This window comes from Leptodactylus fuscus, chromosome 1 (genome assembly GCF_031893055.1).
Source record: "Leptodactylus fuscus isolate aLepFus1 chromosome 1, aLepFus1.hap2, whole genome shotgun sequence".
Classification (NCBI taxonomy): domain Eukaryota; kingdom Metazoa; phylum Chordata; class Amphibia; order Anura; family Leptodactylidae; genus Leptodactylus; species Leptodactylus fuscus.
Genome location: NC_134265.1, coordinates 285407761 through 285434762, shown reverse-complemented (window position 1 = coordinate 285434762; position 27002 = coordinate 285407761). Strand labels below are relative to the sequence as shown.

General features: G+C 41.7%; 1 protein-coding gene across 1 annotated transcript in view; it reads right to left on the bottom strand.

The window, feature by feature from the left end:
- The window catches only part of MND1 (meiotic nuclear divisions 1), a 66210-nt gene that overhangs the window by 25327 nt on the left and 13881 nt on the right, over positions 1 to 27002 (bottom strand). The window contains exon 5 of the mRNA XM_075257806.1: positions 6859 to 6933. Coding sequence (XP_075113907.1) covers positions 6859 to 6933 — 75 coding nt within the window. The remainder of the gene's footprint in view (positions 1 to 6858; positions 6934 to 27002) is intronic.

Genomic DNA, 27002 nt, shown 5'->3' with positions numbered 1-27002 from the left:
CGGCGCTCGCGAACGAACTTTGATTAAAAAAAATGACCTGGGCGCATGCGCAGTAGCCGTAGTAGAAGCTGCGTGCTACAGCGCATGCGCTCAGGTAATTTTTTTTAATCAATGTCAGTTCGCGAGCGCCGGAAGAAGACGGGACCCGAAGACATCGGAGGAAGAGGAGGCGTGGATGAAGAAGACGGCGCACCCTGAATGCCCGCCCAGTGTGCACGATGCATAAGTAGATCACATTCTTTTTTAGGTTATTATTTTAAAACAGGGGCTAGTTTAATATAACATTTACGGTGCCTGAATAGCCTTTTTAAAGGCTATTCACGCATATGTGGGGCTCTAGCAGCATGATTTTGCTGATAGAGCCCCTTTAATCTTACAGACATACATTGTACAGCCATTACCAGCAACAGAGCGACTACAAGCACAAGCATGACATCACAGGAACTTGTGGTGGTGGGGAGTGGGGCTCAGTTCTCATATATTATGATGTAATGGAGTGCCATTGAGTGTAATAAAACAGTACAGCTCCAGATCATAAATTACACCAAGGAGATGTAAGGGTTACATGTCTGTTGATCACATCTACTTTGGAGAAAATCACCCAGATGTCCCAGATTCCTTAAAGGCAAAACTATCCACCTGTGTCATACAGGAGAATAGGATTTATGTAGGTAGATTGTGGTCTGGCAGTCTGTATTACAGGACTAAGGGACCTACACATGACCGTGTTTCAGCCATGATTTACCTGGCTTGAATTTCATGCTGGGAGCGGGACTTGTAGCATCCTTGTTATCTATGATGCTAGGAATCTCTGCCTCCCAGCGACATACTATTCCTTACTGTAATTGGTACAGGACTGTATGCTGCTGGGAGGCAGAGACTTCTACCATCAAAGGTAACTAGGACACAAGAAGTCCCGCTCCCAGCATGAAGTTGAAGCCGGTAAGTCTGGTTAAAAAGTTACATCTGCCAAGTAATGGAATGATTGCAGAACAAAGAGAAGGGTTTACTTAGGTAAATTTAGTATTCATTAGTCCTTTGTACAAAACCAACTTTTCCCAGGACCCTGAAAGGCAAATCTGACATGGTATAACACAATTACAGAGTAAGGAGAGAAGTCTATTTAGGTAGATTTTGCTTGCGTAGTGAAATGAAAGTCGTAAATGGCAAGTTATAGAACAATTACTGAGCTAGTAGGGAGACTTATTTAGGCATATTTTGTACTCAGCAGTCACTATTATAGTATTATCTGGGATGTTACCCAACTTTCCTATGACCCTAGCAAAATATGGCATAATTATGACGAAAAGAGTGAGATTTTCTACCATCTGATGATCTGTTGCGAAATAACCATCTAAGTTACCATCTTTAAGGGAGCGTTCACACTACCGTCGGTGTCCGACAGGTAGTGTCTGCTCAAAATCTGTCACGGACATTAGGAGCGGACACTAGGTGACCTTGCTTGTAAGAGCACTAGAGATGTTCCAGTCTATGTCAGGCATGTTGAAGTCCCTCTCTGTAAATAGAGTAAAGCAGTAAATCACTCTGTTATACCTCCTGACAACCCACAGGAAAAAAGAATCCTTCAGACACCAACGCTAGGTTTACACTAGATTAGAATCTTATCCTATTATATAAAGTATTTCTCAACCTGGTCTCAAATGGATTTTCAGAAATATTATACCAAATCTGAATATTCAATATGGGCAGCATTCCTCTGACACCATTGACTATAATAGAGTCTGCCAGGTGTCTGTTGTTTTAAAGGGGTTCTATCAACAAAATCATGCTAATACAGCCCCACATATGCGTGAATAGCCTTTAAAAAGGCTATTCAGGCACCGTAAATGTTATATTAAACTACCCCCCCGTTTTAAAATAATACCCTAAAAAAGAATGTGATCTACTTACGCATCGTGCACGCTGGGCGGGCATTCAGGGTGCGCCGTCTTCTTCAGCCACGCCTCCTCTTCCTCCGATGTCCTCGGGTCCCGTCTTCCTCCGGCGCTCGCGAACTGACATTGATTAAAAAAATGGCCTGGGCGCATGCGCAGTAGCATGCGGCTTCTACTACGGCTACTGTGCATGCGCCCAGGCCATTTTTTTAAATCAATGTCAGTTCGCAAGCGCCGGAGGACGGGACCCGAGGACATCGGAGGAAGAATAGGCGTGGATGAAGAAGAAGACACACCCTGAATGCCCGCCCAGTGTGCACAATGCGTAAGTAGATCATTTTTTTCTAGATTTTGCTGATAGAGCCCCTTTAAAGCTGAAAATGAACAAGGTTCCTATGGTCCACTTACTATAAGTCTATAAGTATTTTTTTGCTATCTTTCTTAAAAGTGTCTACTTTGTATTTCATTTTTATATCCTTTGTGATTACCGGTAACTATTACAGTCTTCTTGCAGAGATCTAGCTTATGTAGGTAAGTCTCATAGGCAATGCTTCCTGGGAAATAATATGCAAAGTAGTTGCCCTTGAGAAGAAAGAAAACTGTATTTCTATTGCCACCCATAGGTAGCAACCCAGTAAGCCCATGTCTAGCCAAGTAAAAAATCTCGAAGTGTAACTAGCACTATCAGCCAAAGACATGATAAAGACATACAGGTTAGCTCTCTATAGGTAGCTCCTACAATTAACAGAAATCATATAAAGTAACTAGCTGGTACCCGCGACTTCGTCTGCGGTGATTGTAGCAGTGGGTATATACAGGCGTGGGTAAGGTTTTCGTAGTGTGTATAAGGTATGGGATATGAAATGTAACTTTGTATCTTGTTTTTGCTGTAATTCAGAGAATACGTGAGACTTTTGTGTTGAAGTTAATTTGTATTTGAGCTGCTATATATACGGTGTTGTGAGAAACTTTACATAGTGACTTTGGGACAGAGGTATTTGAAGTTAACCCTTTCCCGCCGATGGCATTTTTTGATTTTCGTTTTTGACTCCCCTCCTTCTAAACCCCATAACTTTTTTATTTCTCCGTTCCCAGAGTCATATGAGGTCTTAATTTTTCCTGGGACAAATTTTTCTTCATGATGCCACCATTATTTATTCTATATAATGTACTGGGAAGCAGAGAAAAAATTCAGAATGGGGTGGATTTGAAGAAAAAAATGCAGTTCTGCGACTTTCTTACGGGCTTTGGTTTTACAGCGTTCACTGTGCAACCAAAATGACATGTCCCCTGTATTCTGTGTTTCGTTACGATTCCGGGGATACCAAATTTATATGGTTTTATTTACATTTTGACCCCTTTAAAAAAGGCAAAACTGTGTTAAAATTTTTTTTTTTTTTTTTTGAAAAGTCGCCATATTCCGACAGCCGTAACTTTTTTTTAGGTGCGTGTACGGGGATGTATGGGGCGCCTTTTTTTGCGGGACCGGGTGTACTTTGTAGTTCTACCATTTTCGGGAAATGTTATTGCTTTGATCACTTTTTATTCAAATTTTTATCAGAATCAAAACAGTGAATAAACGGCGGTTTGGCGCTTTTGACCATTTTTCCCGCTACGGCATTTACCGAACAGGAAAAATATTTGTATAGCTTTGTAGAGCGGGCGATTTCGGACGTGGGGATACCTAACATGTATGTGTTTCACAGTTTTTAACTACTTTTATATGTGTTCTAGGGAAAGGGGGGGGTGATTTGAATTTTTTATCCTTTTTATTTATTTTTTTTTATATTTTTTTTACTTTATTTAAACTTTTTTTTTGCATTTATTAGACCGCCTAGGGGTATTGACATGGGTGGGCGGTGTCGCGTATTGTCAGAGCGGTGGGGGTCGGCAAACATGGCTGCTCCGGAGCGTTAAAGAGAGCCTCCTGGAGTATCATTAAGGTGAGGGGCAAAGTGGTAAAGTATATGTATATGTGATTGTGTGGGGTTAGGGGCTAGGCTGTAGAGGGCAATATGAATTTTGTGGCTTGCTATGGTCCAAAGTGTGTGAGATTGCAGAGATGGTGGTGTGAGTTTGGGTTTTGTGGGGGTCCTGGCACAAACGTATGTGCGCTATTGTGACGAAAAGTAGCCTATTGCGCAATCGGGTGTATTAACTATGTTTGTGGAAACTTTCAGCCAAATCGGTCAAGCGGGTTTTGCGTGATTGAGGAACAAACATCCAAACATCCGAACATCCAAACGCACATTTATAATATTAATAGGATACTCATTTTTACAATGCAGAAAAATTAAAGCCCCAGTGCTACAAAGTAGTACTATATAGAGGAAAACTCATCAAGGATCAATTACCCCAACTGAGAAGAGCGATTATTATATTCAAAAGTGCAAGAATAGCCTGTCTCTTACCACTCCTTTATATGTAGTATACTTGTATGAAAATAATACCTCTAAGTATTCTGCTGTGAAGTTTTATAAACCTGAGATTTTATTCTGCATAGTCCTCAAAAGAAGTTATTTCAACAATTTTATCATATAATATAAAGTATTACTCATACTGTTCTCAAACACAATTTCCATAAATGTTAGTCCAAATCTGAATACTCAATATGGGCAGCATTCCTCTGAAACCTCTGCTATTCTCTTCCCAGCTTAATAAAATAAGCCAGACATTTACATGAATTACCACATGAAAACTGCATGTTTATGTATAAGACATACAGGATGCAGTGTTCTAGAGGAATTAATGTGGACTGCCAATCCAACCTGAAGAACAATGTACTACAAACTTATAAAGTATTCCGACTACTGCTGACCCAACAAAATCTACTATTTAATCGGTACAGAAAAAGCAAAAGCTGTTTATTTCTTAGTTTAGAAATTCTATTTTCTTTTTCATGTTTTAATATTTTAAAGCTATTTTAACCCCTTCCTTTCATAGCTATTTTTCTCCAGCCTTCTGGAATCCATTACTTTTTATGCTCTTCATTCACAGAGCTGTGTGTAGGCTTATTTTATTTTGTTACAGATTGTACTTCATAGCGGTACCTTTTTAATATTCCTTACAATGCATTGGCAATTGTAAGAAAAACAAAAACGTGTGTGTGTGTGTGTGTGTGTGTGTGTGTGTGTGAGAATTTAGAAAAAACATGTTATTATGGCCTTTTACAGTACTCCCTATACAGCCAAAATTACATTGAGGACGCCCACAGTGCTGCAAGAGAACTCATTTGCATACCAACAAAAACCGGGATTCCTGCATTTCCTACACTGTGTTTTGGGGTTTTGAACCCCAGGGTGTCTGATGAGCAATGCAATGCATTACAATGCTTATGCATTGTAATGCATTTCATAATACCGGGGCTTCTATTGCAGGCCACGTAGCATAGCCCGCAATAGAAGGACCGGTTTAATGCAATGCATAATACCTGTCGGTGGCCGCAACAATCGGCGACATTAACCCTTCTTGCACCTCAGCCAGCTGTCCCTGAGGCGCCGGAAGGGTTAATGTCGCCAATCGTAACGGCCACTGACAGGTAGCATGCAGTTCCTCCAGCAGTGCATGGGCGCTGTGATGATTGCCGTTATCGTCGGCTCCCGGAGGTTGAGGTGGGTGGTGGCGTCAGGTTGCTATGATAGCCAGGAGCCTTGCGCTGGCTCTCCGGCCTGTCAGTCTTTCGCTTCGATTGCAGCTTATGGCAGGTAGACTGCAACTGAAGCACCGGTTTTATGCAATGCACTGCATAATACCGGCGCCTCTATTGCAGGCTACGCAGCCTAGGCTGCAATAGAAGCGAAAAACTGACAGGCTGAAGAGCCAGCACAAGGCTCCTGGCTGTCATAGCAACCTGACGCCGGCCCCGGAAACTCTTCCGGGTGCCGGCGTGGAGAGGGAACATGGCTGCGGCCACGTGCCGACGGAGGAAATGTGTTCAGGGTGAATGTGGTTGATCCCTTAGGTCACTGGCCAGGACACCGACCTGGGGCAACCCCCCAACCCCCTGTATCCGCTGCACTGACCAGTTATGTGGTGTGTCGGGTGCACCAGCCGCCGGCATGTGCGCTCTTCTTTAGCCGTCCGCAAAGTGACAGTGTGTAGGCGGCCTGGGACAGCTGCGGCGCCGGGACCCTGTGGGCTGCCGCCATCTTCCTCACTGTTTCCCTGCTCAATCGGCACGCCCACATTCAGCCCCCAATGTATGGTGCCACAGCCCTGACTCCATAGCCCGCCCACACCCAGCCATGCACCAATAGGAGGTGCGTGGACAGACCAGCGCTGGCGGAATGCCAGCTTGTACAGCAGAGCCGGAGGGTTCTTTGGAGGGTCACAGTGGTGATTTGGGGTTAGTGACCCACATTTAAAGTAGCCTATCCTTCCTTCCTGAGCAATATGTCTGTGTGTGTGAAATTTCAACAACATCCATTTGGCTGTGATTGAGGAACAAACATACAAACACACAAACCCACAATCATCAAAACACACAAACTTTCACCTTTATAATATTAGTAGGATCACTGCACAGTAAAAACATCATGCTACATATATTTGGCAGATCAGTGAAATCACAGCTATACCAAATTTTTGGTTTTGTTCCAAAAGTCTTTTTGTTATGTTTTAATACCTATTACAAGTACATGGTATTGATTTATCCCTTGTGTAGGAATAAAGGTATAGTAATGGTCACTCATTAGGGTTTGGTGAAATTGCAATGACAAGCAGAAAATAATGAATAAGCACAGGGATGGGTCCTATAATCCATACATTTTGAATATTTTGCTACTGGCATGGTAGATAGAAAAAAAAAGAAGGGTGATTTGAGATAACCAATTATGTGTTGTTTAATTGCAGTGACAGAGAAATATTTTAGGTTTGCATTTCACTATAGGCAGTTTTTAATGAAAGTAGTCCACCCTAAAAGTACATTTGATATATTCTTTTAAAAAAAATTAAAAATCTGTACCGTATCTTGACGTCCAACTTTGGCTTTTTTGACGCTTTCCTCTAGCTGCTTTTTCTTCTGTGCTGCTTCGGAAAGCTAAAAGAAATAAAATACACAGTACATTGCGTTACATAAGAAAAAAGTGTATTTATACACACACACATTTTGACAGATGACAGCCAGATACTTTATTCTAAGTAATCTGTTTTTAGTTTCTGAAAAACACAAAACCTGAGGATTTTTTAAATATGTAATAAAATGGAAATAGTTTAAAAAAACTAAAATTACTAAAAATTATCAAAACATGTTAAATAAAAAAATTTTTGATTGATATATATCTCTGAAGACAAATTCCTTTAATTCCCTTTAAGGGGTTTTCCAGGCTTAATCATTTATGACATATGATTAGGATGGGTCCTCAACTGAAGATGACTGGGAATCTATCACCAAGGCCCTGCCGTTGATCAGCTGTTTGAAGAGGCTGCAGCATTCAGGTGCGGGCTACTTAACTCTCTGGTATGAGAGAAATATTACTGTGAGGCCACCTCAGATTGCGGACCAAAAAACCAGTATCTGCGAATGGATGCCAGTACAGTGCACCGGCATCCAGTTGTGGCACTCTGCTCCAGATTAGGCCCAAATGAATGGGACTAGTCGAGAAGGAATGTCTTCAGGCGGACGTCCGAGGCTGAACTGGCCGCAGCATCTGCCTAACGAATGAGCATGTCGCTTCTTTTTTTCTGGGAGCTGGAACAGACCACTTGTGGAAAAAAGAAATAACTGGCTCCCATTGATTTCAAAGGGAGCCATTTTTTTTTGGTCAGGATTTTGAGGCAGATTCCGCCTCAAAATCTTGACCAAAAAACCCGGTCTGAACTCAGCCTTAGGATACCTGTTTTCCCTCACTCTTCTTCCTGCTTCCCCTCTCCTCTCCATAGATTTCTCTGAGTGCAGCCTGTCTTCCATTCCTGAAGTTGGAATGGAGCTGATATCAGCAGATAGGAGCACTTTACCAAAAAAAAAAAAAAATCACCAAGAGCAAAAATAATTTGTAAACTTGTACAAACTTATTGGTACATCCTATACATAAATATTAAAGTCAGGCAATATACATCACTGCTACACGGAGAGTATGAAAGAGGTATTAAAATTAGAGATGAGCGAGTACTGTTCGGATCAGCCGATCCGAACAGCACGCACGCATTGAAATGAATGGACGTAGCCGGCACGCGGGGGGTTAAGCGGCCGGCCGGCGTCAAAGCGGAAGTACCAGGTGCTTCCATTCATTTCAATGCGTGCGTGCTGTTCGGATCGGCTGATCCGAACAGTACTCGCTCATCTCTAATTAAAATATAACCTGTCTCCACAACAATGGAGAACATGGGGGATAGGAGCGCCTTTCTCTGACAAGATAAATTACAAAGTTTTTTATATTCACTGATCATTTGTAAATAAATATTTGAAACGACAGTCAACAGAGCGAGCCCTCAAAGCACATATTCATATCGGCCAGAACATGACAACCACATGCCTAATATTTGGTTGGACCTTTTTGCTGCTAAAACAGCCCAAATTACCAGCAGATTGTTCAAATCTGTCAAGTTTTGTGGTGAGGCCTCCATGGATTGGACCAGTGTTTTCCAGCACATTATACAATTGCTTAATCAGATTGAAATCTGGGTAATCTGAAGCAGGAGTCAACACTTTAAACACTGTGATGTTTCTCAAATAATTCCTGAATAATCTTTACAGCGTAGTTGGAAACATTATCTTGTTAAATGGGCAGGTCTGTGAAGTCAGACTCATGAAGTAGGGGGAATCAAGTTTGGTTCCAATTTCTCAATTCAAGGAGCTCGCTGCTAGTGTCTTAGCCTGCTTCTAAACCTTCTACTTTCCAAGAAGCCTAAGGTTTCCCTGTAATATGATTCCAGCACCGGGCTCCTCCTTATTGTAATCCTAAAACAGCATGGTCCTTCATAGTAAGTGCTGCCACTTCCAGCCAATATTTACTTCTTTTGTTCTATTGAAGCTCCAGACACTGTTTCTGTACATTGTCAATCCTTTTCTGGACAGCTGCTTTGTGTGTCTAAATCCACTTGTACAGCGTTGTCCCATTTGTCATCATTTTGGCCAAAATACAATAGTGGGAAAGTATAACTGCTTCTAAGGCCACTTGCTTTGCTAAAGACAAATCCTCTATAGCAAAATGACTTATCATAAACAACCAGTTACTTATCAGAGTGTAGAAAAATAGAAGAGTTGGAGTCAGAGAAAGAATTTTGGTTTACAGACTTTAAAGACAACTTAGTCTCATTTCATACAGGATGTGATTCTAGACCAAAATGCACTTTAATTAAAAATGTGGTTGTAATCTGCCTGAAAAAAAAAATGCTCTAAAGTTCCGGCCGCTGTTTGCGATTGTACAGTTACTCCTGGCAGAATTACATATAAAGAAAACAGTATTAGTAGTATTGTCTAGGGGAGAGGGGCGGACTGCAGATAGTTAAAAAAAAAAAAAACTGATTGGAAACCATGTATGAAGGCTTACACACTCATAACAAATTGCATAGCAAGAACCCGCAAATATTCCAACTTTTCATGTAAAAGAACTTTTGTGTAATTCGTGTAAAAGAAAACCTGACTACCAAGAAAGCTTCTTCCATTGCTTCAAGGTCCAATTCTTATCCATCTTTTGCAGATGCTTGCGGCATAATGGTAAGAGTAGGCACTCTGAGCAATTTGTGACTACACAGCAATATTTTACATATTTATTTATTTTATACTTCTACATTACAGTTTAGCCCTAAATCAAAATCACAATTGTTCGGTCTTTTTACTTTGATTACAATTAATGGCAATTATTTAAACCACGCCCATTTTACAGTATGATTAAGTATTGGCCAAACCCCCTGAGATTTGTCTTGTGAGGTTCGCCCTGCGGGTTTGATAGGACCGAACCCTGACAAATCCTAACGCTATTATCCAGTTATATATATATTGCTGTGTAGCAACAAATTCATAATATGTATATTCAGCAATCTGCAATGCACGGTGTGTTCCGATATCTATCACAATCAGTACAGCTAGTGTTAAAATGATTTTCCAAGAGTTTAGCATTGATTTCCTATCCTTAGAACAGGTCACCTATATCAGATTGGCAGGGATCCAACTCCTGACATCCCCACCAACTAAAAGTGACTATGGTGCTTGTGTGGGGTCTATAACATTATGTTCATGAGTCAAATGGCCCATTTGCAGCTAAGTCCTATTCAAATGAATGAGACTGTTCTGCAAAACCAAGTACAGATGGTATAAAACAAATAGTGTTTATGCAGCAAGAGGCTGCAGATAATTAGACACCAACCAATCTGTCATTGATTAGCTATCCTAAGGATAGGTCATCGATGTCTCAGTCTTGTAAAACCTCCCCAATCATTAATGATACCTGCCCACTGATATAACCTTGCTGCTGGTTTATAAATATCAGCCACCATTATATTGTATCACACATCTCTTATTACCATTACACTGTAATGCACACTACACAAATAACACTAATGATTTTCTAACATCTAATTGCAATAGCCTAAAGCTATGAGACAGTCATTAGCTCTCGATGTACAATAAATCTCAGTCCTTAATACAGGAGGCATCTCAAGGCTTGCCATATGCTTTGATCACATATGATACAGTTGCTCTAAAGCAGCTGAGAAATATCCGGTCTGTGTGACTCTCTCTAGGTTTCTTCCTGTAGCTTACTATGGAAACATGCAAGAAGTCATGGATATTAGTTTAGAAACATCAGTGTAAATCATCCGTATTTACTTGTCTATCCCCCTGTGGTAACATGAACAGCAGGGAATACAATGAGGAATACATGGGAAAAGCATAGCCTGAGAAACTTGCCAACTGTAAAAATATTCCTCCTTGTGCAAGGTTTCAATTCATAACACGTGTTGTGCCTCCAAGGACAAGTGTTTTAAGATCCAACTGGGACATGGGCAAGCTAAAGAAATAAAGGGATGAGGGGAAGCTATGGATCTTCTTAAGTACACAAATCTTACCCCTGAGTGTCACATTTGGAGCGCCACTATCCTTAGATTACATATCAACGAGATCCGACAGGATCTAGAAATTATAAGCAGCACACTAGAGAAGCATTATACAGTGCTTATAGTACAGAAACCTCTTCTATTTCTGCCTTCCCTCTAAACATGGAGGATGCGCCCTTGATAGTATTACAGTCCTAGGAATGAAGAGATCCGGGCAGAGATATTTCTACTGACCTTTGATATGTTTATATATATCTATTAGGTCCTGAGCAGTCGATTTTTCCAAACTAAAAAACGCTGACAATATCCCTTCGTACTGTAGTCCATCAATCCCATTTATTACTCAGCGTGTGCACCTCTGAACCCATTTATCCTCTATCGTGCCTTCCTTATGTACAAGTGCCTAAAACACTAAGCAATGAGACAGCCAAATCCATCGTACTTTTAGACTGTCCACCTTTGTACCACTTATTAGTTGTCGGAGTTTCCAACAAAAATAAATACACCAATCTTTTAGTGCATATTGGTTTTTTGCCTATTTTTCAAAGGGGCTCTATCAGCAAAATGATGCTGCTAGAGCCCCACATATGCGTGAATAGCCTTTAAAAAGGCTATTCAGGCACCGTAAATGTTATATTAAACTACCCCCCAGTTTTAAAATAAAACCCTAAAAAAAAATGTGATCTACTTACGCATCGTGCACGCTGGGCGGGCATTCAGGGTGTGTCTTCTTCATCCACGCCTCTTCTTCCTCCAATGTCCTCCGGTGCTCGGAAACTGACACTGATAAAAAAAAAAATGGCCTGGGCGCCTGCGCAGTAGCCGTAGTAGAAGCTGCATGCTACTGCGCATGCGCCCAGGCCATTTTTTTATATCAGTGTCAGCTCGCGAGCGCTGGAGGAGGACGGGACCGGAGGACATCGGAGGAAGAAGAGGCGGGGATGAAGAAGATGGTGCACCCTGAATGCCCGCCCATCGTGCACGATGCGTAAGTAGATAACATTCTTTTTTAGGGTTTTATTTTAAAACTGGGGGGTAGTTTAATATAACATTTATGGTGCCTGAATAACCTTTTTAAAGGCCATTCACGCATATGTGGGGATCTATCAGCATAATTTTGCTGATAGAACCCCTTTAAGCCATGCCACTTTTGTACATGCCCAGCCCTCCTGTCAGATGAGAAGAAGGAACTGTTATAAAGTATCTACAACACAGAAAATAAGATATAACGCATGTATTTTTATTGATTTACCTGTACCAGTATTCCATGTGTGGTCTGACAAGTTATTAATAAAGTGACAGAAATATGCTTTATGCGCATGCATGCCCCTTTTGACGTACCCAATAACCTTATCTGTCTTGGCAGCAGAAAGTGTAAAGGAATGAAGGAAAGAACATGTCTTTTACATTTTAGATCTGTAAAACACCCAGATGCCGAGAAAGAGCTTAAAATGGGGAAATAGTACAATCATCCCCACATACTTAACAATAAGACCTGTGTATTTTATAGAAGACTTAATTATATATGTCCTTGCGCCAGCAGAGGGCACTACTCATTCATGATGGCTATGCTTCATCCTTAGTTAGGCGCTACCTCCTGGCGCCATTGTGCCTAGAAGCTAATAGATTTTGACATCATTTACACCAATTTCGTGACATAAATGATATGGGCGTGTGGCTTTTTCCACTTTCAAGTGGCAAGGCTATAGCAAGAACACCACTTGTAATTGTGGCGATTTGAAACTACCTCACGGCACAAAAGTGGTATAGAGGATTTGGTGAATTCTCCCTGTGTTTCTGGGCATGCTATTAAAGGGTCAACATAAAACTGCACTACCCTTCCTACTGATCATATGAGAGGAAGGTGGCCAAATCTATGCAAAAATGGGAGTTGCTGGACAAACACTGTATTGACAATAAGTACTGGGACATCTCTCTTATTCACTGACTTCAGGTCTTTAGTTCAGTCCCATTGCCACAGATGCATAAAATCCAGCAGCTAGCCATGCAGCCTGCCTTTACAAACGTGTGAAATAATGGGTCCCTCTAAAGAACCCAATGAATTCCAGCATGGTACTGTGATAGAAAATCCCCATTAAAACACATCACTTCATAAAGGTCTTCCCTCGTTGAAAGCCATTTCCACCCCAATTAGAATTATTTTCTGGACTCGGTGTATATTGAATAGACTATTGAATAGGACCTATAAGAATTACAACTTATTTTACAAAATAAGAACTATAATTTGTCCTACAAGTCTCAAAATGGAATGAATAGAAAAACATAAAAGTTTTGGCTTTTGGTAGGCAGGAGCAACCCCCCCCCCCAAAAAAAAAATAAATAAATAAATAAAAATATAACACTGCGTCTGGATAAGTTGAACTGTTCTATAGAAAACATGGCATACACTATCACCTATCTACCCATGTATGGTACATCGTAAGCTGTATGTATAAAATGCTGAAACACATTTTCACTGAAGGAAATGGTTAAAAACAAAACAAGTCACATGAAGAAGTTTCCTGTGCATAATACAAGTGAATAGCTGGAGGTGCGTGGGGAGCTGAGAGCTTTCCACAGTATTGTTAGTGTAATAAAGCTTCACAGGAAGTGTTCATAGACCAGAGTATGTGCGATGAAGACGTGCCACTGCTTAATACGCAGTTAATTGCAAGTCAAAGCAAAAATTACACATTCTCCTCAGCCAATATACTCAGAATGTATTACTTCTTCTCTTCACATTGAAATCCATGGATAAAAAGAAATTAAGAGGTAGAGCTGAAGGGTCTTATCCTTTCCAGACTACATTCAATTGCCTGTAACCTAAAATAGAAATGCCATCAGTGTGTATAAAGCATGATAATTTAAGGCTTGTTCAGACTAGTGTTTAGGTCAGGTTTCCACTGCTCCTTACTGCCAGAATGATTTGGCCACATCATCCATTTCATTTAGGTAAGAAAATATAGAACCCTGAAGGATCCTGTTAGGAGTCGATTACAAAATGGATTTGTTATTTCATAAACATAATACAGAGGATTTCTTCTTCAAGGAGATGATTTTTGGCATCTATTGCTGATGTGTGAAGATGCTACAGCTGACTGGTATTACTTTCTTTCTATTACTGTGGACACGTGGGACTCTGCTACAGCTTGGGAACTTACCATCACCCACCTACCCCAGGAGTTATGGAAGCTTGGCAAGAGAACAGCACCATGTATACCTGGATGGCTTCAGACTTCTTTGGGGCAGTAGAACACAGTGGTAAGGAGGAGGAGGAGGAGGGCTTGTGATGAAGGACATTTGGGGCATTTTCTTTTGTGGTTAAAAGGACAATAGTGCTGATACAAGATACCGAACTATCAGCTGTGAGCAGGAGATCTCACCACCTACCAAGAACTACCACATGTTATCATGATAGCTGCATATGTCCCCCACCTCTGCAAAAATTTGTGCTTGTTATATCTACATGCTGTGACCCCCCTCCTCGTGTCCTACAACCAAGTCGGCTGTATTATTATTATTATTAACATCACTCCGCACAGAGAACTAAATGATCCTGCAGTGTGTCTGTGTTTCTTTTTTTAGTTGCTCTGATTCCTAGGATTTCTCTATCTGCCATGAGCTTGTATGTGTTTCTCTCTTGTTATATACTACTGTACCATCTATGTAACTGTATCACTGAAATTTCCCCATTGTGGGACTATTAAAGGAATATCTTATCTTATCTTAACATACACCAGAAAATCAGAGACGACCTGAAGTGTTTATTTGTGACATGTCATCTCTGTCAAAGATCTCAACCTTTGCATAGCAAAAGGCGAATCTCACAGCAAAAAGGGTAACTGAGTTTTCATGAAAAGTTTAAATATGTGCAGGGTATTGCTGAGCAGTCTGTTCTATGACTGTATAAGCCTTCATACATTGTTTCCTACTAGTTTTTCTGTGTCTAATAACCCCGTTATGGCTGCAGCACATTTTGCATTTCTCTCTGAGGTAGGGAGCGTGTAATTTACAAAGCAGGCTGCCTCCCCTCTATCATCCATTACTAGAGATGAGCGAGTAGTGTTCGATCGAATACCTTGCTCCCATAGGAATGCGTGTATTCCTATGGGAGAGAGGTATTCGATCGAATACTACTCACTCATCTATATCCATTACCACTACTAGTTCTTGTACATGTAATTCTGTCATAAGTTACCATAAAATAGCAAATCAAATAATAGAGAATCGCCCAAGTGAACATAATATAGAAGATCCAGGGGCTATATACTGCAAATCCAGGTTATGATACAGTTTAAAAGATAAAATAAATAAATAAGGAAATTGAGAGATCTAAGCACAATAAACAAAGCACAGGGCAGCACATCTAAATGGAAACATGTAGAGTCTGTAAAGAGAGACCTGTCCCACCCTTTCCACTCACTGTGTTCCCAACCTTGAGCTTGCTGACATCTAAAGACAGAATTCCCCTAGTAACAGAGTGTGAGAGTACGTTAGGAAAGGAGGAGAAACTTTACAGAGGTTTTCCAGGCAGAAAACAGTAATATTTTTAAAATAAAATGCATTACATTTTGGTTTAGACTGTGCCCTATGAAACTTTTTTCTTTTGTTCTATACTACTTTTGTCATACAAAAAAAATCTACCAAATATGAATATATGGCCTTAGTGTGAGTTAGGTTCTGTTCACTTTATTATATAAACAAGTTCAAAATCTGCACCAGGAGAGCAAGTGATGTATACATTGAACAGAAACCTTTTTTTTTTCTATTGCACAGGAAAAGGTTTTAGACTGTACTCTCCTTATTTGGCTTGCTACCGTAAAAAAAGTTGGTTTTTTTCTCAATTTTTTTTTTTTTTTTTTTTAAAGAGGATCTTTCATGGTTTGGGGAACATGCAGTTCTATATACTGCTGGAAAGCACAACAGTGCGTTGAATTCAGCGCACTGTCGGCTTTCCCGATCTGTGCCCCGGGTGAAGCACTAGCAGTCCCAGTACCGCATCTCTTCAGTCAGAAGGGCGTTTCTGACAGTCTGACAGACAATACCTCCGTATTCCTATCCAAGGTTCTAGTGTGAACAGAGCCCAACCGTTCCACTAAGAATTTTTTTTTAAAAAAAATGTGTTTAATCTGAATTGCAGTTTCTGTATGAAGTAGTTGACATCGGTTGTCAGAAAAAAAAGAAAAGTGCTTGGAAATTTTCAAACACTTATCACTGGAACTCTTCTGTTTAGGAAGCAATATGGATGTAACTATATGAAACTTTTACACCAAGTCGAGATGTAAAGTTAGAATGTAACTATAATATGCTCTTTACACAAACCTTCACAAGGACAGACAGACGTTAGTTGAGATGAAAGGCACGTTACTGTATGTGTATTCATTTGATGTGGGACATTTCTACATTCTTTTTTACTTTTATAAAGACTATATAATCTTGTGTGTTCATGCTCTGAAATATGAATATACATAACCAGTGATTAAAAATACACTATATAGCGTCAATCTGTCAGCATTGCATGAGTTGCCAAATGTACATGAACAGCTGAAACAATACAGGGGACAGTATCAGAACACTATGACAACTATCTTTGTTCAGAACAGACAGACTATTCTGTCTGCAGCCAAATTGAGATCCTGGAATTTTTTTTATACAGCAAGCTCAAGACCATATTGGCTCAAGAGTCAGAAATAGAGCTGGTGTTTTCACTCAGTATTCTAGCACCCAACTATTCACATAACCTCAATGGCAAAACTTGAATGCTACTGCTATTTACTTTACTGGATTGGAATAACTGACCACACGCTTATCATGCAACTTTGTTCAACTGCCAGCACTGTCCACACCAGGGCCTTTACTATTGTATCCTCACCTCCCACAACAGGGTAATATTCAATCCTTAGCAATGGTTGAAAATCATGTTTAAAAAAAAAAAAAAAAACTAGTCTTAATTTACCATACCTAACAACATTAAAATAATCAAAAGGCTGGGTTCACACTGTACTTTTTAAAGGGGCACTATCTCTGGATTTTCACTATTTCAGATAAACATACGCCATATGGCTATTCAAGTCCTGCTGTTTGTTAAAAGACACCCCCCCCCCCCCCGTTTTAATGAATTACCTTTTAAACATATATTTAAATGCACCATGGGCGTTCCTGTGCGCCCCTGACGTCGTACTCTGTTCACACCCTCCTCTGTGGTTTTTCTATGCAAGTCCCTCCTCCTGCTTTCGATTCACAGCCTCTGCCTCTTCCTTGCTAGTGGCACAGGAACTGTGATGATGTCACTACAAGGTCCTTCATCGTCTTCTAAGTAGTGATTATGCAGTGCAGCTCCCTGTGTCTATCATAGATCTCCATGTGTACAGTAGATCTATGCTATGATAGAAAAAGGGAGCTGCAGCCCCTGCTCTGCATAATCACTACTTAGAAGACGACGAAGGGCCTTGTAGTGACATCATCACAGGGACAAGACAATCACAGAGCAGTAGTGACATCATCACAGGTCCTGTGCCACTAGCAGGGAAAAGACAGAGGCTGTGAATCGAAAGCAGGAGGAGGGCCTTACATACAAGAACCACAGAGGAGGGCGTGAACAGAGGGGTGCATGGGTACGCCCACGGTGCATTTATATAAACGTATAAAAGGTAAATCATTAAAACGGGCGGTGGGGGTGTCTTTTAACAAACAATTAGCAGGACTTGAATAGCCTTTTTAGAGCCCCTTTAAAATCAAAACCTGCATGCTCAAGCATTGACCCCAGAGTGTCGGACCCCCGTAGATCTAATATTAATGGCTAATCCTATGGATAGGCCATTAATGTTTGACACCAGAAAACCCCTTTAACTGCATACAGCTCTGAATGGTGCATTCACATAATACATTTATAAAATGCATTGGAAAAAAAGTCACCATTTTTGGTGTAGTACCTTAATTTTAAAGGTGAAACATTTAAATTGCTTCACATGTACATGTAAGAAACTACATCAATAGGAATAGCACATTTCCACTGATGCATTTTTAACAGTGCCTAAATATACCATGTGAATGCACCCCAAGTTAGGCTGGGTTTTGAACAAAAATGGACCATGTAAACAGCTTAATCAAAATGACAACGTGTAAAAGCAGCCTACTTAGCAACGGTAGTTTGGCAAAATGTATTACATCAAAGCCATGGTACCTGATCGAGATAGAAACAACAAGAAAACAGGGTGGGATCAGTGTCCTCAATGAATTCAACGAGAAAAGAATTTTACAGTGATTACACAAATCTATTTTTCTCGCTTATATCTTTGGGAGAAACAACACCATTGTCTTAAAGCAAGACCAGAGGGTGGGAATTACATATCCACGCAAGCAACCTAGCACACAGCTGCTTGCAGAACCTTACGTCCCAAGCTGGCATCGGCAAACCTGGGTGGTGGTAGATTGATACCAAACAGCTTAGGAGGCTCCAACAGATCTCATGGAATGAGCCATAGCTCATACAGGAAGCAGCTTACTCTTGAGTCTGTAGGTCTCCCTGATAGCACACCAAATCCACCTTGCAAAAGCCCTCTGGAAGAAACATAGCATCCGAATGACGGAAAGGTTGTGCGAGAGACAAATAGATCCGGATCGCCCAGACCACATTCAAGCAGTGAAGGGATCGCTAACGCGGATGCTTAGGGTCCATGCAGAAAGAAACATGGTAAGATGGTGTCCTCGATGTGGAAAGAAACCACCTTAGGTAGGAAAGACTGTTGAGGATGGAGAACAACCTTGTCCTTGTGGAGAATAAGAAAAGGAGGCTTCTGGAACAGAGCCACACACTTAAATCACCTGTGGATGGAGGAGATGGCCACCAGGAAGGCAACCTTCCAAGTCAGAAAGTGGAGAGAGCTCCCGCACAAAGGTTCAAAGGGAGGTGCCTGTAGCGCCTGTGGGACAAAACTGAGATCGCTCGGGAGGGAAGTAGGGAGGAACACAATGCACTAATCTCTGCAGGAAATTCTTCACCTGAGGTTTGAAGACCAGGGTCTTCTGAAAAAGAATGGGAAAGGCAGAAACACCAAGTCCCTGGTCTAGGCCAGATTGGATGAAGGACAGAATCCTGAGAAGGGAAAAGGCGAGCAGATGGAAGTCAATATTCTCGCACCACTGCACTCAGGCCTTCTATGTGCAATGAAGGATCTTCGCAGACTGGGGCTTGAACATATTCTGAATAAGAGACTTTGAAAACCCGCGACACCTGATGACCTTGGCTTCAACAGCCACGCCATTAAACACAACTGAGGTAAGGTAGGGTGGAACAGCAGACCTTGTGACAGGTGGTTGACTTGCAGGAAAAAAAGAGGCCTAGGAGCGTCCGCCAGCAGGATCATGAGAAAGGTGTTCCAGTGCCTGTGGGGCCAATCTGGCACCACCAGGATAGCTGGAAACCCCCTCGGTCTTGAGTTTCTTGAGAACCCAAGGGAAAAGAAATAGAGGCGGAAACAAGAGGGCGGAAGTTCCACCAGGGGATCATGAGAGCGTCAGCGGTGATGGCCCAAGGGCCCTGAGAACTGCCCTACATGGGGTAAAGGAGATTGCGGTTCTAAACAAGAGGTGAAGAGGCTGACATCCATCAGGCCCCACTGGAAGCACAAATATCAACTGGTGAAGCGATCACTTGCTTGGGTTGATGTTTTCCCAGTTTTGGTAGTCTGCCCAATTGTGCATGCCTGGAATGTGGGCCACAGACAGGGCCAAAACAATATTCTCCACCCAAAGAAAAGAGCGGGAGGCTTCTTGCATGGCTGCTCAGCTCCTGGTGCCCCTCTAAAATGGTTCAAGTAGTTGACTACAGTAGAACTATCAGTCTGGGGCGATTGTAGAGCCCTGGAGAAGAGAGGTCTAAATAAGACAGTGCAAGGAAAATGGCTCTCAGGCTGGAGGGAGGACTCTGATTTGGACCACAGGCCCTGAACAGTCAAGGCACAGAAGACAGCTCCCCAACCAAAAAAAATTGGTGTCTGTGAAAATCACCTGCCACCGGAGGGGAAGAAAGGACTTCCCCTGGAAGAAGAAGCTCTTGGCAAACCCAGGGAGGCAAAAGGATCAGGCAGTCGAGGACGGACAAGGATCTTGGACTCCGGAAAAAACATCTTGCCCTTGTGGGGGGATAACAATATCTTATGAAAAATTATGTATAGAGGTGGGGGCCGAGATTGTTCTATCTGTCCATCTCCCTTTCCCAGAGATGAGCAGTTTGGAACTTGCCAGACTGGTTATGTAGACACTATGCTCTGTGTATTGGGTGATGCTATCTTACAAAGAACGGAGACAGTTTGACTGGGACCAGGGGCATTGTTAGTAAAAGATTAAAGCCGAAAGACCCCTTTTTAGATAAAGGGAGAAGAGAAGGGTAATTAAGCTAATTGTCTCCAAACGAGGATGTAAACACAGGATGTCTATTGTCTTTAGAATGCCTTGAGATATAAATCTAGAGAGAGAGACTGTGGGGTGGTAGTTTCCTGGTGGAATGAACTAATTAGATGTAATTAGGCCTTAGCCAATGAGAAGATGCTAGGTTAGGTTACTATGTCATTAGAATAACCCAACCTGTATAAATACTACCTCTCTGTAACAATAAATCAGAATCCATTTTGATACACCACCATCTGTGTCTTTGTGGTTCTCCAGGCTAAAGGATGGCTTTAGCCAATCCAGGCCTTTTATTTAATTTTAAACTACAACAACATAAGCTCTGGGGGTCTTGTGCCCCTAACACCCTGGTGATTATTGAGGATCATACTCATGTATTCCATGCACTGGGAATGCATGAGACAGGGTTGATGAACCAGGCGGTGAAGGAGGTCCAAGGTGATCCATAGGCTGGTCAGATTGTCCATTTTGGAGGGGGCTTTCACCAGGAGGTTGTCCAAGTAAACAATCATGTTGATTTTTCTGAAGCAGAGGATAGCCATAAAGGGACTCCATACCTGGATGGCAGCCTGAAGAGAAGTGCAAAAAACTGAACATTACACAAACCCAACGCAAAACAAAGAAAGCACTGATGGCACAGCGCGATAGGAATGTGGATATATGCCGGTCTCCAGGGATACCATCATCGACCTTAGGGACTCCATGCAGAACTTGCGGACACGGACAAACCAGTTGAGCTACTTCAGGTCCAGGATGGAGTGAGGAAAGCCATCCTTCTAGGGCAGTGGTTCTTAACCTTATTTGAGGTACCGAACCCACCAGTTTCATATGCACATTCACCGAACCCTTCTTTAGTGATAAATCAAATATGATTTTTTTCCAAACTCAAGACATAGGTATATGTTTTTTTACTGGTACACAAAATGAACCCTGCATAGGGCCTAGGGTTCGATCGAACCCTGGTTAAGAACCACTGTTCTAGGGGATGGTGAACAAGTTGAAATTAAAGCCCTAGAAATGGTCTGAAGGGAGGACGGGGATACTAAAACCATGCAGTTGTTGAGCGGAGACATCCAGTAGAAAGGCCTTTGCAAAAAAGCTGCCCCTGTGCATCCCCTGATAAGTAGAAGAGAAAAGGACCTCCCCTGGGTCATTAAGAAAGGCTAGGAGGAGTCTTGGGGCACAGGAAACTCAAGGAGAGGGTGGGCCTCTCCTTGATGATGCACTGGAAGGTCCGGTGAGAGACGAGAAACCAGAATGAGGGTCCCAGAGGATGAAGGGGGCCAACGAAGGACGGCGTCAGCTGTACACAAGGGGAGGTTTTAGAAACTCTTAATCATTACGTAATTTTTTTGTAGCATATTGCCTTAGAGCTCTACATAAGGCTGACTTCAAATCTTCTACATGTGCTCCATTCAGAGTGCCCAGCTACAAAACTTCCCTTAGTTCAATGAGTGCATACTTACTTGGCTCAGGATCCCGTGGAGAGTAGCCATTATGCATTTTTTCCCCACTGCCTATAGCTGATTTAAACATTAAAAGGGTTGTCCAGTTTTACCTGCACAACCCCTTTAAAGATGCTGCAATTTTTACATAGTCACATTCCAAAACCATGGTCAGTACCAATGAATTCGGCAGATCCAGACAACAATCTAATGTGTAGGGGGTGCTTTATGCACTATATCTTTATATCTACATATTGTATCCAGATTTTATATGTATTTTGTCTCTGTATCACAAGAGAAAAGACTAATGAAAAACACAAAAATGCTGACAAAGACCTGAACAAATACATAAACACAGGGTCACATTTTTGTGTCTTTATTAGACCCTATGACTTTACTATATAGTCAGTATAGGTTCAGGTTATGTGTTACATAAAGTTTCCAATTGTTAAGTTTTATATTTAGTGCTGACTAGTGATATAATTTATTCTTCTTACTAAAGACAGGAATGACTGCAATGTTTTTAAACAGTTTAGCGGTGGATTCATAGGTCACAGTGTCTAAATCATAGAAGGTCAACAAGCCGTGGATTAGTGTAAGGCAATAGCATAGACTGAGCTAAGCGTTAATGCCTAAGGCATTGGTAGCTTTCAGGCTGCCGTCCAAAAACGTTTAAAACACTTTCACCGGAGAGCTAAAAATATATGAAGGAACTTTACATTAGAAAATGTCATTCCACCAGTACAAGCAGACTTTCACAGAGGCGATAAATCAGGGGTAACCAAACACAAGCCATAGATACAGACTATGTACGGTAATCATTTACATATCTAAGCAGGGATGAAAGTAAATAAAGAGCAACTTCTCCGGCGGTTCAGTAAGTTGAATGGCAGAAAACACACTGGTCAATGACACATCAACAATTCATAGGAGCAGATTTAGCAACATAAAGTTATGTGCAAACGGTCATTCCACGCCATTGGCGCAGCGCAGTAGTTCCCTCCTTATCAGAGTGGCTTCACGAATTTCTCCTCATTAGGAGGATGGAGGCTATAGTTGCGGAGGACCTAGTGGACTCGTCTAAATTTGAGTCCCTCTGGCGGCCGTGGATCATATTTCAGGATTCTTCGGAGTTTTCTTCTCTTTTCCCCTAACTTTTCTGGTTTCTTCCTTCTTGGGGTCTCTCTTGGTGTCTTCTTGCTTCTATGTCATTTGCGGTTTTCTTTCTCCCCCTGTGTTTCCGTCCTTGTGGTGTTTTGTCCCTCTTTGGTTGTGTGTTTTGTTGGTCCTGCCCTTGGGGCCGTGTTGTGCCTGTGGTAGCACCTTCTGTGTGGTTTGGTGTTGTATGCTCATGGTGCATGTTTGTCTTTTTTGGCCCATTTTGGGCATTGTGTGGTTGTTTTTGCGCTCTTAGACCTGCCCATGGTTGGTCCTCATTTTGCGTTATTGCTATACATTGTGGTTTTACATGTTTGTTCCTTTTATTTTGTTGTAAAATTTTCAATAAAATACAGTTTACACATAAAGTTATGTGCAAAGAGCACTACTTTATCGAGAACCTGTCACCCTGTCATATGTAATGCGCCTAGGCCCCCGATACCTAAAAATGGCATCCCCAAACTTTTCCCACGCAGTTTGTTGATGACCCAGGTTGAGGCCGCTGGGTGTACTGGCTTCAGCGCTAACCGTACCCCATATCTGTGACTGACATTTAGATTCTCAACATACTCAATTCAGGTCATTAACATACAGTGCAGGAAAAGTTTGAGGACTCAATTTAAAGATATGAGAGAGTCTAGGCACTACATTACATATGCTTTGAATGTGTTTGTAAGACATCTTATAGGCTAGGTTCCCATCTTTTATAGATCCATGTCCTTAAAGGGATTCTACCACTAAAACACATTTTTTTCTAGTTAACACGTCGGAATAGCCTTTAGAAAGGCTATTCGTCTCTTATCTTTGGATGGGCTCTCTGCCGCGCCGTTCGTTCAAAATACCGGTTTGTACCGGTATGCTAATGAGTTCTCTCACAGCGATGGGGGCATCCCCATCGCAGGAGAAGCAATGGGGGCGTCCCCATTGCAGCTCGAAAACCGACCGCAGCGCCGCCTCTATGGTCTTCTGTATCCTCCCCTTGCTTCTTCAGCGTCTCTGTCGGAGGCCTGCGCAGTACGCTCTGTTCGGCGAAGATTGCCGAACATACTGCGCATGCGCAAAATTGCAGTGCCCGCACTATGGCTGGGACCGCAATTTCACGCATGCGCAGTACGTTCGGCAATCTTCGCCGAACAGAGCGTACTGCGCAGGCCTCCGACAGAGACGCTGAAGAAGCAAGGGGAGGATACAGAAGACCATAGAGGCAGCGCTGCGATCAGGTTTTCGAGCTGCAATGGAGACGCCCCCATCGCTGCGAGAGAACTCATTAGCATACCGGTACAAACCGGTATTTTGAACGAACGGCGCAGCGGAGAGCCCATCCAAAGGTAAGAGACGAATAGCCTTATGTGTTTTAGTGGTAGAATCCCTTTAAAGCGTAACTAAACTTTCGGACAAATTTAGATTTTCTGGCAGTATGTGTGTCATTAATAAAGTTTGTAATAAATAAGGTTCCAGTAATATCTATATCACTGATTGAAAACAGAGTCAGGATTGAGATATTTATATCATATATAGTATGCAGCTGCAAATATTCTAATCCTGAATGTGTTTTCAACCAGGGATATCTCTTAAAATAAAATTTAGATAGCACTGCACTTAGAATTTCCTCTTTCATAGGACACCAAAAGCAAGTTTCTATGTTTTATAATGCCCAAGATATAACTGTTTGAAGTGACCCTCCCTTACCTTCATTTTCTGTACATTTTATACAACCTCCATACTCTATACCACAAACCATAACACAGAAATGCTACCATCAGATGCTTTAAGACACATATGTTTACTGTTATTTCATGGGACGCACATATACTTTCTGTTTATAAGCAATGAAAGTCCATGTGCTGCCCCCAACTAGTGGTAAATGTATGTGTCCTGCATACGGTACTATATCCCATAGTGGCCCCTGCACGCGGTACTATATCCCATAGTGTCCCCTGCACACAGTATTATGTCCTATAGTGGCCCCTGAACATGTTATGTCCCATATCGCCTCCTGAACACTGTATTATATCCTATAGTGGACCTTGTACTTGTTATTATGTCCCGTATCGGCCCCTGCACACAGTATTATATCTCATAGTGGCCCTTGCACATGGTATATGTCCCATAGTGGTCCCTGTACACGGTATTATGTATTCTAACTTTTATAATATTCCAATTTGTGCCAGACACTTGCCATTATTACACTGTGGCGTCTCTTCCCCAGAGTATCAATAAGCAGAAGCCCTAGGGAAGGGGATCAAACATAAAAAAAAAAAAAAAAATGTTACTCACCTTCCCTAATCTCCTCTGCAGCGGTGTTCTGCAAGCGCTTCTGACAATAGTCAGCAACCGCTGATTGCATCATTATGCGTAATGACACCGGACATGACCCCTGAGGCCCAGTCAGCATTTTTTTAACTTCAGGCCAAGGCACATGCAAAGCACAGAGCCACCGCGGAGCGCAGCGAGGTTCCCTAGGGCTCTGCTTATTATACTCTGGGGTGGGTCTGAAGAGACCCTACAGTATAATAGCAGTTTCATTTCAGTCCTGTTTGCTCTGAACAAAACTACTGGGTGAGGATTTGGGCTGCCGTGCCAGGGAAATAAGGCTCGAGTGCCACTCTTGGCTCGCATGCCGGGGGTTGCCGACTCCTACACCAAGCCCATACTAAGTGACAGGCAGGAACAGCTCTCAATACAGAAGCAAGGGGAAGAATAGAGAGATGCACGAATTCATAGAGACAAAATCTGTTAATAAAGTATATTACAAAATTTATTAATACACAAATATGGCATTTTAAAATCAAACTAGGTTCCGTTCTTAACAAGTTAAGGCTTGATTCACATCTGCATGTGGGTTTCCATTCGGGCGGTCCGCTTGAAGATCCCCTGAATGGAAACCTAATCTGCATAAAAAAGCGATTACCTTAGGAAACCCACAGTGGTCCGTGTGGTTTCCGCTCTGTTTCCACACAAAAAATGCGGAGAGGAGAACAGAATCCTTGAACGCAGATGTGAACCAAGTCTAAGATAGGTCATTATCTGAAGTTCCGTGGGGGTCCAACACCACTGCTGATCAAATGATTGATGAAATCACCATTTTTGTGTGAGAACTGCGGCCCCTTAAGAGAAAGCCAAAAACAACTGTGTAAATTTGCATAGCATCTTTGCGTGGTATCACTGCTCAACTTACTCACTTGACTGGGACAAAGCTTCAATCAGGCTAAGTGAATGAAAAACATAAAGTCACATGGCCTGTGAAGTGAGAGCTTAGAGAGCTGATCTGCGGTAGTACTGGGTGTCAGACCCTGGCTTATCTTCAGTTGATGACCTATCCTAGGGATAGGTCATCAATTTATAAGTCTTGAATAAACCTCTTTAACGTTACTTATGCAAGGACACTAGCACAGGTTTCAGGTGTGACCAATTTTGGGACCCACGTGTCTCAAGAATATTGCCCCCCCCCCCCCAATTTGAAAGCACAGTGCATGGGGTAGATGTGCAAGTTCCATTCATACAGCTGTGATCAATCCAGGAAATACAGCTGGTACACAACCATGTGAATAAGCCTTTAAGGCTACAGTCCCATGTTAAGGGAACACAGCTTTTTCTGTTGCAGAGTTTGCTGCGGTTTTTTTTTTTTTTTTTTCAGCCAAAGCCAAGAATGGCTACAAAAGTAATGGGAAATATAAAAGATGTTCTTATACTTTTCCCTTCTGCTCAATCCATTCCTGGCTTTGGCTCCAAAAAAAAAAAAAAAAAAAAAAAAAAAATCTCTGAAAAATCTGCAACAAAAAAAGCTGTGTTTCTGCACGTGGGGCCTAAAAGATGATTTTCTCAAAAAACAAGATTGCATTTTGACAAACACAAGGTATGTTGACTATACCACTGCGCATCTATGCCACAGCTATTAGTGGTTATTAGTGATAGACAGCCTATAATGCTAGTTAAAAAAACTATTATTTTCAGTAAAGGTTTCTGTTTTTACAAATGCATTTATAATTTGTGTGATGCACAAGTAATAGTCTACACCTTCCTGTTCTGCTAAGAGTAAAATGGTTTTATGTTCACCAATAACCTTTAAAATATTCATTATATTTTCTTAAAAATGGATATG